Raw genomic sequence first — 15,220 nt, 5'->3', positions numbered from 1 at the left:
GCGATGGAGTGGTCCCCATTCTCAGAGCACTCTTTTAGCACGTGCTCCAGGTCGGGGACCCTCCACAAAGTCCCTGTCTGCAGTAGATGGAGCCCAGCTTGGGTGTCACAGTGTTACATACTTCAGTGACACAGACTCCAGGGCAGAGGCGCAGGTCGGACCAGCCTGGGAGAAGTAGGAAGGTGACAGTCCAGCGCCTATCCTAAGGGAAAGGGAAGCTAATGGCATACTACCCTGAGAAGTACCTTTGGCACAGGCTCTGAGCAAGAGTCTGGTCTCTAACTGTGTGGCCCTAGCTATGAGGAAGCCAGCAAACTTGTCCAAGCCCGTGGTTACAGTCAGGTGCCTGTGCACATGGCACAAGGAACTGTCCCGAACAACCCTAACCCTCTCACTTCTCTTTCCTTCCCCTCTGTTCAACACAGAACTGGAGTATGCGCAGAATGTGTGTGTGTGTGTGTGTGTGTGTGTGTGTGTGTGAGAGAGAGAGAGAGAGAGAGAGCCCTGTACATAGATATGTTCACAGCATAGGTGTGGGGGCTGGGGAGTGACCTCTGCTAAGCTGTGACCACCTATCTCTGGGCTCTGGTCCAGCTCTGTAGACCAGAGTGAGTGTGACCGGAGCCACTTATGCCCCAGGAACAGAGTGTGTGATCACGGGCTGACAGCCTGCGTAGCTGTGGAAATCCTGGGAACAAAGGTCTCCGAATAGGGCCACTGGTAGCATTTTCTGTGGTGGCCTGACCCTCTCTCTTCGCAGGCCCCCGGGGTGCTTCTTCCTGCCTGTGCATCTTCCCTCATTGTAGCACCCACCTGGGTGAGCCTGGGTGTGGACAGTGACAAGTGACAGGCTGACACAGGCCCTGGACCCCCAGTGACAAACTAATACAATGAAAGGAATGTCCTTCTTGCCCTGTCTTAGTCTGGGGGGGGGGGCAGGGCACTAAGAGGAGACACAGGACAACCTTGTTCCTCTCCGTCTTTATGATTAGAGAGAGGTACCACCATTGGTTTCTTGCAGTAATCAAGAACAAAGGAGGGGCTGGCTCTTCTGAGGCCTGGGCTTCCCTTTCTACTTAGGTGCAAGAAACAGATCCTAGCCTTTGCCATTCTCCTTTCACCAGGTGGACTCTTGCTACCTTCACCCTCTTTCCCTCCAGTATTTCTCTACAAGGTTTCTGCTTCACTTGTCTTCATGTAGTCTCAGCTGCCACAAGAACATGGGCAGCCAGCCCACTGTCCCAGTCTTGCCTCACCCTGCAGTAACCTCACCGTACTGATGTCACCCTTGGTTTGCATTGACACAGCACCCAACAGGTCACAGCATGGGCTGTGAGGTCCAGAGGGCGGCTGGCTGCCCGTGGCCTAACCCCAGTTTCCCCTGAGCATTTCCCAGCCAGGAGTCTGTGATTCTCCTGTCCCATCTGTCCGTGCCAAGATAACCCCCCCCTCCCGGGGGCCCGAGTGTTGACTGGGCCTGCTCTGTGTCCAGCAGAAATCCAATGCTCGGCTCTGTGCAGAGCCCCTGAGCCAAGCTCCCTGCCGCCTTGGGGAGCTCGCTCACAGATTTCTAAGAGACACAAAACAAAGCACAAAAGCCAACTGCACAGGCCAGTACCTGACGCTACAGATGCGAGCCACCTATCAAGCAGATGGGAACTTAGATGAGGAGACAGGCTTCCTCAACAGAGGAACCCCTAAAATTGGGCAGGGCTAGAAAACAGGCTTAGGGTGGAGTGATGGAGTTGCACAGTCAAGTGTGCACTGTGCTCAGAGCTCTGAGACTCTGCTAACAGTCACCTACATGTTACCTCTGGTGTTTAAGCCTCAGAAAAGTTGCTGAGCTTGGGGACGCCGCAGCAGGAAGGTGCCAACCCTAAATCTGATAGTGTATGCAGGGACTTCGCACATTTTGCTTGCTACATGGTTCTTTGCTACCACAGAACAGACCTACCGCTGCTTCTCTTGGTCCCTTCACCATCCAATGTCCCAGGGACACACGCCAGGCAGATACCCTTGTCCTGACCCCTAAGTAAGGGACAGTTTGAAAGCGCCCTAACCCAGCTACAAGTTGGACTCCCCTTTCCAATCCTGTTGCCTAAGCTCTCCCCTCACAAAAGGCGACAAGGACAGCCACCCAGGCTCACAGCTTTGACTTTGGAACCCAAGGTGCATGTGAGTGTAAGCCTGGTATGTTTCCAGCCTGTGTGGGCTGCTCCCTGCCAGGGTCTGGCTCGATTCCCTTTCAAAACCCTAGGATTATTTTCTTCTCTTTCCCCAGAGGGACTCTGGATTTGCAATGCCGTTTGCCTCAGACAGGCTCTGGCAGTCTCTAATTTCTGTTAAAGCAGTGAAAAGTTTTGAGTTCAAGGGGGACACTGAGGCAAACCGTCCTTTTGGGTAAGAGATTCATTAGAAGAGTTAGTTACTAAGACCACAGACAGACAGATGTTGGGACGGAGACAGACAGACAGATGGCAGCATGGTGGAGGCTCCAATGTGAGTTCAGGCCCCAAGGCCATAGGTAAACAGACAATATGTCAAGAGGCTCTGATGAGTTTAGGCTCGTGCGGCCGAGTGTGTGTCCCTTTTTTTTGTGTGTGTGTGTGTGGGATGTTTCCTATCACGTGGCTGATGAGCAGCCCACAGCTGTCTGCAGCCAGGCTTTCCTGGTTCCTGGGCATTAGGAGGCGAGGAGGGAACTCCTGTGATGTAATGTGTGACTCCAAGGATGTCAAGGTGGTGATGGTGGGGGTGGTGATGGTGGGGGTGGTGATGGTGGGGGTGGTCTGTTCCAAATTCACTAAGGTGTTCCCATTATTATAGGTGGGGATGTGACTGCCATCTTCTGAAGCTCTCTGAGCCTGGCAGCCTGAGGTCTGGAAACTTCTTTGGGAAAGTGAAAATGATAGGTTCTTGGGGTAGTGGCTGTTAGTGGCTTAGAAAGTCACAGGCAGGCCCTCCGTGTGTGTGTGTGTGTGTGTGTGTGTGTGTGTTTGTGTGTGTGTGTGTGTGTGTGTGTGTGTGTGTGTGTGTGTGTTCAGGGGGGGTTGTCAGTAGTCAAATGCTGCAGATGGCCTGTGGCTACAAGCCTAGCAACCCTGAGGGACAACTGTCATCTCCAGCTGAAGGTCAGCAGTTGGGGCAAAGCTAAGTCCAGAGCCCACACCAGGGCAGGGGTGGGGGTAGGGGCAGCCTTACCACAGAGCTCCCACCCTGAAGGGCCCTCAGGGAAGCCAAGAGGGGGGCTTGTGACCTGTTGGCCCTCAGGACAATCCAAGCATCCAGCACTTTCTTCTCTATCATTCTTTTCACCAACTTCTTTCCATAGACAGGTGCCAGCATCTTCTTCCTAATATGCCCAGTAATTACCTCACGCTGGGCCACCTGGCAAAGCTGGGGCTGCCTTGTCATCTACACGGCCTTGCTCATGGTACTGACCTCTTTGTTGACTCTAGTACCAGGTAGAAGTGACCTGAGAAGCCAAGTGTTCACAAATGGCACAGGACCTGATGCCGGCCAACCAGCCTCTTGCTAAGGCAGGCTGGAAAGTCTGGGCCTGGGGGTTGGCGGGGAGTGGGAGCTGAGGCTAACAGGTGTTCACAGCTGAGGTGTATACAAGGAGGAATCAAAGGTGGATACAGAAGAGCTATGGCTGACTTGTGTGTGTCTGGACATCCAGCAACAAGGTCCCATTCAGAGAGGAGTGGGGAAGGAATTTAGCACAGAAAGTGGGCGGGGGTCGGGGGTGGGTAAGGAGTAAATTGTCCTCTCAGAGGTGGGGCGCAGGCATAGCACTTGGTGGGCGCTCCCAAGAGCTGAGGCTGCAGGCTCTCCAAAGGAGAGCACGGAGGCCACAAGAAGACGATGGACCTCCAGTTACAGGAGAGCCACTGACCAAAATGTTTACTTTAGGCCTTGATAGCACTTGGCCCGGAAACAGAGAGGCCAATCAGGGAAGCGAGCAAGGCCAATCCTGAGAGACACAGGACTCCTCTGATGGCCTATTATGACTCCCTGAAAATTTTAACACCCCACCCGACTCCCTTTTTAGGCCACACCATAGTTATTCACCAACTCCCCACCCTCCAACCCCCACCTCCGCCCCCATCTCCCTCACTCAGGGGCAGACGGGAGCATCAGAGCTGATGGCCCCTGTGAACTCAGCTCTGCATCTTCACAGAAAGCCTTGCACAGTAATGCAGTATGGGCTTGCCTCTCAGAGGACCCAGCCCCACACCAAGGGCTACCAGACACCTGGAATGACCAGTGGGGTTTAGGATGTGTTGGCAGAGCAAGACATGAGCTTTCAGCTGCCCAGAGGAAACCCGGGGTGGAGGTAAGGGCGTGGGGGTGGGGGTGGGGGTGAAACAAGCTGGGGAGAAAGATGGTACCTCATTAGGACCTCTTTGGAGGAGAGCCGTAGTCGGGGCCGGAGAGTGTGGGGGAGGGGGCCTAAGGCCTTGCTGCCACCTAATGGCCATTTCAGGCAAAGCACCTTTAAGGTCTTCCTGTGAGAATTAACCAGATTCCCTCCCCCCCCCCCCCCCCCCCCGCCCCATTTGTATCATAAAACCTGGTTCTGAGGCTTAATCCATGGGGGAGTTATCATCATCTGGTAATTAAAATAGACCCTATAAGGTTATGTGAACGTGAGAGTTAATCTTGAGACTCAGCTCAGCATGGGAGATGTTTGCTGAGTTTGGATCCTCAGCACCCATGAAAGCCACGGGAGTGGGGTGAGGGTAGAGACATGAGGGTCCTGAGGCTCCCTGGCTGTTCTAATTTGCTTTCTGTCACTGTGATAAAGACCACGGTGAAAAGCAACTTGGGGAGGGAAGGGTTTATCTGGTTTATGCTGGTGGCAGTTGATCACCGAGGGGAACCAAGGCAGGAACTGAGAGAGGCTCTGGGTCAATCTGCTGTTTACCAGCTTCCTCCCCATGGCATCCTCAGCCTGCTTCTTCTACAACATAGGACCACTTGCTCAGGGATGGGACTCTATCCAGTGGGCTGGGCCTTCTCACATCAACCATTAATCAAGAAAACGTCACGTCCTGCTGACTTGCCTACAAGCAATCAGACGGAGGACATTTCTCAACTGAGGCTCCTCTTCCCAGATGACTCCAGCTTGTGTCAGGTTGATGAAAACAAAACAAAACAAACAAACAAAAAAAAAAAAAACAACAACCAAGATGCTGGCCAATCAGTTTAGCTGAAAGGTGAATTGGTTCAGCGAGAGACTCTGTTTCAAAAAGTGTAGAGCAGCAATGACAGCTTAGTCAGCTTCTGCCTTCTATGGTCATGTGTAACTACATATGCACACATTTGTATACAACACACACACACACAATATTGTGTGAGAGTTAACTGAGACAGTGTGCGTGGCCACTGGGTGGTAAGAACGCAGTAGACATGCCTTTTTTCTTTCATCACCCACTTTAAAAGCTCATCTCAATGTCATTTTCCTCCTGCTAGCTTCTGTCACCTTCCAACTCCCTGGTCCATTCCCCTGAACCACTGTGAGCTGCTGTCCCTCTGGGATCTTGCCATATTCACCACACAGTTCACCATATTCCTCCTTCTCCCTCTGGAACATGCTGGGAGGAAGCCATTCCCACAACGCCACCCTCTATGGAGGACTTCCATGGTAAGAAGTGAACTCCGTGATGGCCCGCTGTGCTGCAGAGGAGTCTCCAAGTCTAGGAGCAAATGAGCCTCAAGTCTCAGAAAGACAGACTGTCATCTTGTCATAGGTAATTGTTTTCCAAATATGGCAATATCAAATGTTGCAAAAAAAAAATTGGCCAAGCTGAAAAGCACCTGGAATCATATTGGCTAGAAATGACCAAAATTCATTTTCTTCTGTGTATTCATGTCAGTTTAAAATACACATAAAAAATACACATAAAATTTGGATACACTGTAGGAATATGTGACAATGCAATATGTGGTGAATACTTTCTTATGACACCTTATATCATTCCAAAACACAGTTAAGTTCTCCACAATCACTCATTTGGAAACCACGTTATAATTTATTTAACCTTTTTTTCCTTCATTGTTGAAATCATTGTAAAAGGAGCCATTGCCAGCATCGCTGACAGAGTCCTAGATTTGGGTTTGGAAAGTCAAAGAGATGAAGGGATAAGAAGCCACCACTTCTCAATTCGCAAACAGAAACTGAATCTCCGGGTGCTTTTGCCAGCTCGGCTCACTCTTTCGTGAATGTCTGTCTCTTTTCCAGGTTCTAAGGAGATAACCCAGTTTCGCAATGGAAATGAGCCTGGATTCAGACCTGGAGGGAAGGATCTCATGCTGGCATCTAGGCTCAGCTCTGCTCATGTTCTTGTGGCCACGAGGGTTCCTGGCTACCTCGAGCCAGCCATGACGGGGAGCCGTAAGGATTCCCTTGCCTTGCTCTTAGACCATGGGCTGCTCTCCTCTGCTTATTGGAAGCAAACTATTTCTGAATCTCAAAAAAGGTCATTTTCCCACAACTCTCTCCAAAAGGCAGAAAAATGGGTCTATTAGCCAGACATGTGGTGCATACCTGTAATCACAGAAGGTAGGAAACTGAGGCAGGAGGATTGCTGTGAGCTTGAGGCTGGGATGAACTATATATGAGCTTTTGCTTAGCTAGTCAAGAGGCGGTCTGAGTCTGAGGCTCCTTGCTCCCACTGTCCCTCCCTCCTTTCATGACATTTAGTAATTTATAATTTGGACAATTAGACATTTACTTAGGGTGAGGCATCTGCAGAGCAAATCATTCTGAAATTGTGATTCAGGCTGAAGCAGCTTCATAAACACATTGAAATCTCCTTTTGCTCTCTTTCTTTCTTTTTTTCTTTTGTTTTTTTGAGACAGGGTTTCTCTGTGTAGTCTTGGCTGTCCTGGATTTGCTTTGTAGACCAGGCTAGCCTCGAATTCACAATGACCTGCCTGCCTCTGCCTCCTGAGTGCTGAGATTAAAGGCATGCACCACTATAGACTGACATTCTCTCACTTTTCTTTTCCGAAAAATGTCTTCAGATATGGCTGAGGGTAGAATTTATCCTCTTCAAATTCCATGCACTGTTCCTTAGGCAGGAGCTGATGCCTGGTGGTCAGGTTCTAGCTCCCTGAATTTGAAATATCCTGTCATTATCCGGGTTCTTCTGGCTTCTTTCACATCTTCAGTCTTGTATAACCTCACACGAACCCCAGATTGTTGAATCCAGCAGCACAGTGTATTTTTGAATACCATCCATCATAGCTTGGCAACGGCCTGACACTTCTACCTCTGTTTACCCTTTTAACAGGGAAAGTCCAGCTTGCGCCAACACTTGAGAGCTTGGAGAAATACCGGGCAAATTGTTGTGTGATTCCTCTTGATTGCCACATCTGCAGCTTCTTGAGTAAGTTTAAACAGCAGAGGACTGAGGGAGCTCTCTGAGATTTCTCAATCCGTTGCCTGCCCCATAGGGCAGTATGGTCTGATCCGCACATAAGGAAAACGGACTTCTTAGTACTGAACAGGGAAAAGCAATTGCATGGGTTCCAGGTAGGTGACTATGAATAAAGCAGTCGATCATGATCTGGAACTCTTAGAATGAGGAGACTTGTCACGTGGGCAATGTCCTCAGATCCATTCAGACCCCTGATGACCGCAGGCCTCCTCCAGAATTCAGAATTTCCCAAGGGACCAGGAAATGATCTCATGTTCCTTTCTCTGCTTCTCAGGGACCACACTGTTGTCATCCCATCCCTGACCCCATCCCAGGGTCCAATTTTTATAAGTCTGGAGTCTTTATGCAGTTGCTTGAAAGGTTCCTGGCTGAGAGCTAGCAGCTCCCTCCCTCCTCACCCAGCTGATCTCATGCAAGAGGCTCCATGCTGGCGCAGCTACTCACCCTTTTCTCCAAGGAAAACAATCACCTCTGCATCTCACTGGCTGGTCCAGTGGCGAGATGGACACTTGTCCTTCTATGGAGGGTCAGGCAGTCCTCAGATGCAGACCATGGAGGGAGTCACGCCTTCCCAGTGTCCAGGCCTTGGGCAGGAAATTCATGTCACAGGTTCAGGGATACAATGGCCACTTTTTCCTCCCTGGTTGTCTGGCATCTCTTTTTAGGGACACTTAATGATGGAGATTTTGATGGAGAGCCGGCCTCTGTCTTCTACTCCCCTTTCTACTCTGTCTGCATGACACCCCACTTCCCCTTCTTTCTGCTCTCTGTTTTCAAACTCCTAACTTCCAGGTCCTCCCTACCGCTGTGTGCCCTGAGCCCCACAGAGAGAGGAGAGAGAGAGAGAGAGAGAGAGAGAGAGAGAGAGAGAGAGAGAGAGAGAGAGAGAGGATTAATGCCATCCCACACTTCCTTGGCCCTCTTCTGCCTGTGCCAGTCTGGGCCTTTGTCCCTGTTTCTGCCTTAAGGGTGGGACCCTCCTCCATGAATGCTGTGGAAAGTCCCAAGAGGCAGGAACTGCAAATACTGGGGAGCAGAGCCTGCAACAACCTTGCCTATAGCAGCCCTCCTTCCCTGAATGGGAGCCTGAGGACCTGCACTGTCTCCAGTGCAGCTGTCCCCCAGCCTGAAGACAGATGCCAGGAGACACAGAGAACCCTGCTGTCCAGCTGCTGTCTCCACATCTGTCTGTGTACCATAGGTTTCTGGCAGAGGGAAGGCTCTCCTGGGGTATGAAAGTCTGAAGGGACTTGAACAGCTTTGTGGAAGGCAGGTGATCAGAGGAAGAAATGAAATTTTGGTGTTTCTGATTTGCCTGTGTTAGAGTTGCTTGCTCTAGGACAGAGGCCAGGCTCCTGATCTGCCCGAAGGTCACTTGGCACAGTCATCGCTTGGGGACCCAGGGTGTGTAGAGGAGTGTGGTACATGGAGGACTAAGGTGAGGAGACTCTAGACCAGCCCACCTGAAGCAGATGCCTGCCCCTCTTCGACCCAGTATCCTCACTCTGTCTCCCTAAGGGTCTTTGTAGGAGGGCAGGCAGGGGTGTGGGTGGAGGAACCAGGTCCCAGGAGTTACCAATGGGCGAGGCAGGACCAGGTGGAGATGAGTAAGGACAGGTAGGAGTGGGACAACTAAAAAGATGTGCTGTTGGGGACTCTGGGCTTCTTTCCACGCCCATAGGACTCTGGGGAACAACCCTGACTGAGAACACAGCTGAGAACAGAGAACTTTATGTCAAGACCACCCTGAGGGAGCTTGTGGTGTACATCGTGTTCCTCGTGGACGTCAGTCTGTGTGAGTAGCCGCTGTCCTGTGTGCATCTGCCTGTGAGAGGCACACGTGTGTGAAATGCCTGTACCTTTCAGGTAGTATTAACTTGTGGGAGGCAAGCAGATCCTGGGGATTTTGTGTACACAATAATATCCATCGTCTTTTAGCTTAAGAGATTTCATTGAGAAAGAATGACCAAGTTCAGTGGAAGAAGCCCAGTTGGCAGGAGATGATGGCTGTTCCCGGGGGTGGGGGGGTGAGGGGACAGGGGGGGACAGGGGGGGTGGGGGTGGGGCTTTTCCTGCCCGACTTCGTTGTTTACTTTGCGGACTTTGTTTACTTTGCAGGAAAAGTGTCCAGGCCCCAGCTGAGGAGCTCCAGCAGCCAGGCTGGGCAGCTTCAAGTTTTGCATCTGGGCTCCCCCTACATCTTTCCCTGGGGTACCCATTTTCAGCTCTTCAGCTCCGCTGGGTGCCACACCCACAGTTCTCTGAAAGGGGTGCTCCGATTTTCAGGCTGTGCCTATGGCCTCCCTATAGCTCCGGACAGCAACACCTTAGGACTCCACGGTGGCTACAGTTAAAACTCCACAGCCCTGGGACCTGAGAGCAGCCGCCTGGAGAAACAGAGGAGCTGAAGCCACAGAGAAAGCAACAACACCTGGGGCCTCAGTTAAGGCTGCAGCTGACAGGGGAGAGAGGCTGTTTAACGGGGAGGTAGTCTGTGAACTCTGGTGGCTCCATCTTTGTGGCAACAGGGAGCTTTACATGGTCTGACACTGCCAGCCAGGGACCAGAGCTAGAAATCTGACCCCTTAATATAAGTTCATAGTCTAGTTAAGGAAAATTCTTTTGCTTAGAGTCCAAGTCTGTGCAAACCCCTTAGGGCATGAGTTAATAGGCCCCGCTCCTACATCTCTCTAACTGTCAAACTGGCAGTTCCAGCTTCTATCTGTCACAAGGCCATCCCCAGCACCTCAGTGGGACGCCCTTCCGGATTTATGCTAATTTTAGGTGAAAAGGCTGATCAGAACCCCACCAATCCCTGATCTCCCCCAAGCTCAGGACTTAATATCCCACCAATCCTCATTCTGGAAATCTCTGCCCTAGAAAGCTCTGGTCCCTTAAACAAACAAACAAACAAACAAACAAACAAACAAACCAGTTCTCTGCTGTCTTCTCCCAGGAGCAGAGGCAGCCAGCCATTTATCCCTCCAATAAATCTCTTTCAAGAGATTTACAGCCTGGTGTGACTCTCATCAGAAGAAGCAAAGACGAAGAGAAGAGAAGAAAGAAGAAGCTGAAAAGGAGCAGGGCTTAGGCTGCTAAGCTCTACAGCTCATCCAGGTTTGGGGTGACCCTCCCCTGAGCTGCATGGGCTGGAGAAGGAGGGAGACTCAGATCTCAGGGGTTGAGTTAATAGGCCCCTCCTCTGGGAGCTGCAGTGTCTGCTGAGGAGGCCTCCTCCCAGAGCTGTGTGTTTTCTGGGCTCCTGTGTCTCAGGATACCCTTGGGACCCTGACCCACTTCAGAACTGTGTGCTTCCTGGGTTCCCATGTCTCTTAATATGCTTCCCTTTCTTGAACACCTTCCCCCCTATCCGGAGGGCAGCCCAACAGGCGAGAAAGAAGGTTGGGGAGAGAAGGCGTATAGGTCTCTGTGGCTACTTCCTGCTTTTTAGGGTCATCGGGTTGCTTGGGGGCAAGTCCAATCCTTATTTCAGGATATCTCCAACTTTTTCTCATCACACTGCATCAATAGCAACCAAGAGCAGCGGAGGTGGAGGAGTGAGGGGTGGGTCTCCCTTCTCTCTAGAATTCATCCCCTCTCCAGAGTCTTCAGAATTAACGTAACTGCAGCTGGCAAAGACCTTGCCTTTCTTAGAGCCACATAAGGCAAATAGTCTGCTGCTGTGGACATTCCCACACCTGGGATTAAAACAAAAATATGTTTATATAACATAACTGACAAGACAAAACTTCCATAACACCAAATAATTTCTATTCTGTCTCAAAAAAGTTATTACAACATGGTGACCAGAGATGAAAGATTTGGGCTCTGAATTTGCACCGATTTAGGTACAAACACTACAACCCATCATTTACCATTTTAGGGACCGTGAACAAGTTGCCCTTCTTCTGGCTATCCTGGAACTTGCTCTGCAGACCAGGCTAGCCTCAAACTTGGAGATCCACCCACCTTCCTCTGCCTCCTGAGTGCTAGGATTAAAGGCATGCACCTTCATTGCCTGTTTAAAATGCTTAACTTCTTTGAGTTAGTTTTTCCTCTCTATATCCACCTGATCCAACAGGAGTGTAGGGCCGTTGTGTGGGCCATTTGCTAGGCCTGGTATGTTGTGACAATAGTCCAGAGTGCTGTCCATGCAGTTGCCTGTCTCAGCCGTGACTAATATGATGCCCTTTACTGGGTGACATCTGACTATCACAGTGTCCTATGGTATCTTTACTCCTAGATTTGGGAGGTCCATGAGGAGGATATAGCCCCTTAAGGAAGAAATGTAAGCTTCTTGGAAGAGGGGACAGTGTGTGCTAAAGCCAAGTTTGGTGAAGGCCTCTCTGCAGAGCAAAGACTGGGAGCAGCAGACTGATGACCAGGTCCAGGCTGGAGTCCTTGGAGAGCCTCATGCAGGGTTGATATGAAACCAGACTTTGTCCTGACGGCTCTAAAAGGAGCCCCGAAGAATTTCAAAGCATAAGCCTGGACAGGACACACTAAAGCTCTATTTCTGGGCATCGGGTCAGAGAATAATCCTGGGAAAGTCTATGGAGGACAAGACTAAGATCACTTATGCGCATATACAATGGACACTGCATGTGACCACCACAGTGACCACCATGAGTGACCACCACTGTGGACTCTACCATTGACCTTCACAGTGACCATTACAATTTAGTCATTAGTATGTCGTGCTGGCTGAGTACCTAGACTCTGAAGTCAGCCCATCTGGGTTCAGGGCCTGGCACCCCAGTTGCCAGCTGTGTGATCTGAGGACTTTGCTCCCCTATTAGCCCTGATCACTCATACCTGATAGGACTATTGTGAGAGGTTAAACAGCCCATCAGGATTGGGCTATGCGTTTAGCACGATGTCTGCCTGGCACACGGTGAGTGAGCACGTTGCCTTCCATTCACTATAGACACTGCGACCACGCTGCAGATGAACTGGGCAGCCACGGGACAGGGCAAGACTTAATCTGAAACATTTAGCCATCTAAAAACCCCATCTCCTCTGAACTGGGCTCTTGGTAAATCTCAAAATCATGATCCCACTTACCTCTCCTTCACCCTGAGATTAAAGCATGCACCCACAAATCCTAATCTCCATACAAAAACTGTTTCTGGAACAATATTTAGAAAAATTCGGTCTCCGCCTTTTATATGTCTGTATACATATCCAGATGTGTGAGTATTCATGTGGCGCACGTGCCACAGCACACGCAGGAATCCAAGGACAGCCTCCAGTGCTGCTCCTTGCTTGGTTCTTGGGCCACACCTCCTACTGTTTACCGCTCCCCCCGCCCCCCCCCCATGCACACCAGGCCACCTGGCTGCTGAGCTTCCCAGGACTCTCCTCTAGCCTGCCCTCTCATGGCAGGTGCCCTGGAATTACAGACAGGTGCTACCGCATGCGGTTTTCTGTGGGTTCTGGGGAGCTGAACTCTGCTGTTGGCATTTTGTGGCAAGCGCTTTATCTGCCATCTCCCCAGCCTGAGAAGTTTGCGTTTTGAAGGTTCCTACAATTACTAAAACAATACTCCATAGCACCCCAACACCCCAACTCCACCCCTGTCATGCACCCACCCCTACCTCCCGCCTTTGTCCTCTCTCAAGAAAATCTTTAGGGACCTCAGAGCCTTGATCAAGGTGTCAGCTGCTTTGGAGCTCTCTAGAAACCCTGGCTCTCACCTTCCTGGGCTCTAGCTCTGTTGACATCCCTGGACTGTGGTCTTCTCAACTAGATGATAAAATCTTAGTGAGGATGATGACGTCCCAAAGGATAAAAATATTTAAATATTACAATGGTTTTTGGTTCTCCAAAAGGCCACTGTCTATAGGAGAGATAAACATGATTTTGTGTTGGGAACAGATTAGTGAGAGAGCAGGATGTTTATCCCCTTAGAAGTCAAACCACTTTGTGGGGAAGAGAGGAAACTTGGGATTGTTTTGGCTGTTCCTCAGCACTTCAAGAGATGCTCCTAGAGAGAACTGCACCAGGGTAGGCTTCAAGGCTTTGGACTCTGGCTGAGGCTTCAGGTTCCGGTTGCTCCAGGTTCCAGCTGCAACTTTGGTGGGATTGCTAGTTTGCTGAGGTCCTGCTGACTATGCCAGGAGAATCGTTCCTCGGAATTAATATCCTTAAGGTTTCATTATTGTGTTCTTTAATCTCCTTTTCCTATTGTTTGGGTTAGTTGGGTTGTAAGAGAGGTAGGCTCGTTTAATAAGTTCATAATAAAATATAGTTAAGAAAATTGAGCCTACAACTGCCCATAAGCAAATACAGAGTCTCTCTGTTGTATTAAAATATGCCTGGGGGAGGGTGAGTGGGAAGGAAATGTCTAATAAGCTGATAACCAACTTCTGCCTAAGGACGGGTACAAATCTTGGCATAGCACTTGATCTACCGATGCCGCTCTCTGAGAACTGGGCTGCTGTACCGGTGGCTCCGTCTCTTTGCGCTTTGCTTGACTCTGAGAGTTCCCGAGACTGCTTCAGATAATCCAGGACAGTAACTGCTGTGATAGATCCTGCAGTCTAATGCACAGATAAGAAGGCTGCAGGCACGGAAACTGGCTTCAGATCCTAGCTCTGCCACTTTGTGACCTTGGGCACTTCCTCTTTGGTAAAACAAAGATAATAATATCTAAGGAGATAGCACGTGTAACAAGTCTCACTCGTTATTGATAGTAACTATTTTATGTTTTCTAGTGAAATTTTACAGTGCCCATTTGGTCCTTTAAACTGATTGCCTAATTATATGTGTGTGTGTGTGTGTGTGTGTGTGTGTGTATGTGCGCACTCTCGTGTGTGGTGTGTCTGTGTTATGTTGTGTGTATGTTGTGTTGTATTTGTGTTGTGTGTTGTATTGTGGTGTGATGTGTGTCTGTGTTGTGTTGTCTGTGTACTGCGTTGTATGTATGTTGTGTTGTTGGTGTGTGTGTGTGTGTGTGTGTGCGCACACAGGTGTGCGTGTGTGTGTGTGTGTGTGTGTGTGTGTGTGTGTGTGTGTGTGTGTGTGTGTGCTCTGTGGACATGCTTCAAATAGGAAAGTTCTTTCTGTGTAAGCATCCTCAGGACTCAGGGGAGTAGAATGAGGACAACACAAGCTGTTCAGTGAATCATCACTTCACTAGACAGGGCTCAGATCTTAGAGACTTCATGCCTGGTATTGGACTTTCAATGATGCCAAAAAGCAAATACTCAGCTTAAAAAAAAAAAAGAACCCTTAATCCAAGGAAAAGGATCAAAGGTTGGTGAAAAGAGTCAACTGTATCTTTAAAGACCGTGGTTCGGGGTACCTCTGCCTCCAAGAATACCAAAGAGGTGCAGTACACAATGGTCACTCCCTTGGATTCAGGGAAGAAATTTTACCAATTACTGCAGTTGGATAGGGGACCCAGCAACTGGTGAGCCAGAAGGTGAGTCTTTTGCAGGTGGACTGGAGGTAAGGGATAAGGTTCCAGGGCAGCTTAGACCCCTCCCCCAGGGAGTTGGGGAGCACAGGCACCAGGGTATCCTACCTAGTTACGGGCCACAGTGTTAGGGTTTAGGTGAGGAAGGAATACCTTGGGGGATCCATTGGGGCCCAGGAGTGCCACAAAGATCACACTACTCAACAGATCTCATGCAAGACATTCACTGGGGCAGGGGCGACAGAGACAGAGAGAATGAGAGACAGAGAAGAGGCAGAACACTGGCCACCATGGTGGGGACCTTTTAAAGGGTATGCATATGGCATTTGGTGGCTGTTGATGACACAGCTGC

At 50.0% G+C, this 15,220-nt stretch overlaps 1 protein-coding gene across 3 annotated transcripts in view; it reads left to right on the top strand.

The window, feature by feature from the left end:
- Positions 1 to 6,033: 6,033 nt before the first annotated feature.
- The window catches only part of LOC311587114 (polycystin-2-like protein 1), a 33,065-nt gene continuing 23,878 nt past the window's right edge, over positions 6,034 to 15,220 (top strand). Inside the window, exons 1-4 of one of the 3 annotated variants that reach the window (XM_084763602.1) lie at positions 6,034 to 6,400; positions 7,302 to 7,397; positions 9,130 to 9,243; positions 9,567 to 13,599. In XM_084763602.1, the coding sequence (XP_084619728.1) occupies positions 6,229 to 6,400; positions 7,302 to 7,397; positions 9,130 to 9,243; positions 9,567 to 9,568 (384 nt within the window). In that variant the 5' untranslated portion in view covers positions 6,034 to 6,228 and the 3' untranslated portion in view covers positions 9,569 to 13,599. Of the gene's footprint in view, positions 6,401 to 7,301; positions 7,398 to 7,549; positions 9,244 to 9,566; positions 13,600 to 15,220 lie in introns of those variants that run through there. The other 2 variants (XR_014775783.1, XR_014775784.1) reach the window with 2 other exon arrangements.

The sequence above is a fragment of the Acomys minous genome (assembly GCF_964271855.1).
Source record: "Acomys minous genome assembly, chromosome: 2".
Lineage (NCBI taxonomy): Eukaryota > Metazoa > Chordata > Mammalia > Rodentia > Muridae > Acomys > Acomys minous.
The sequence above is the reverse complement of the archived record's forward strand: the minus strand, read 5'-3'. Positions and strand labels throughout refer to the sequence as shown.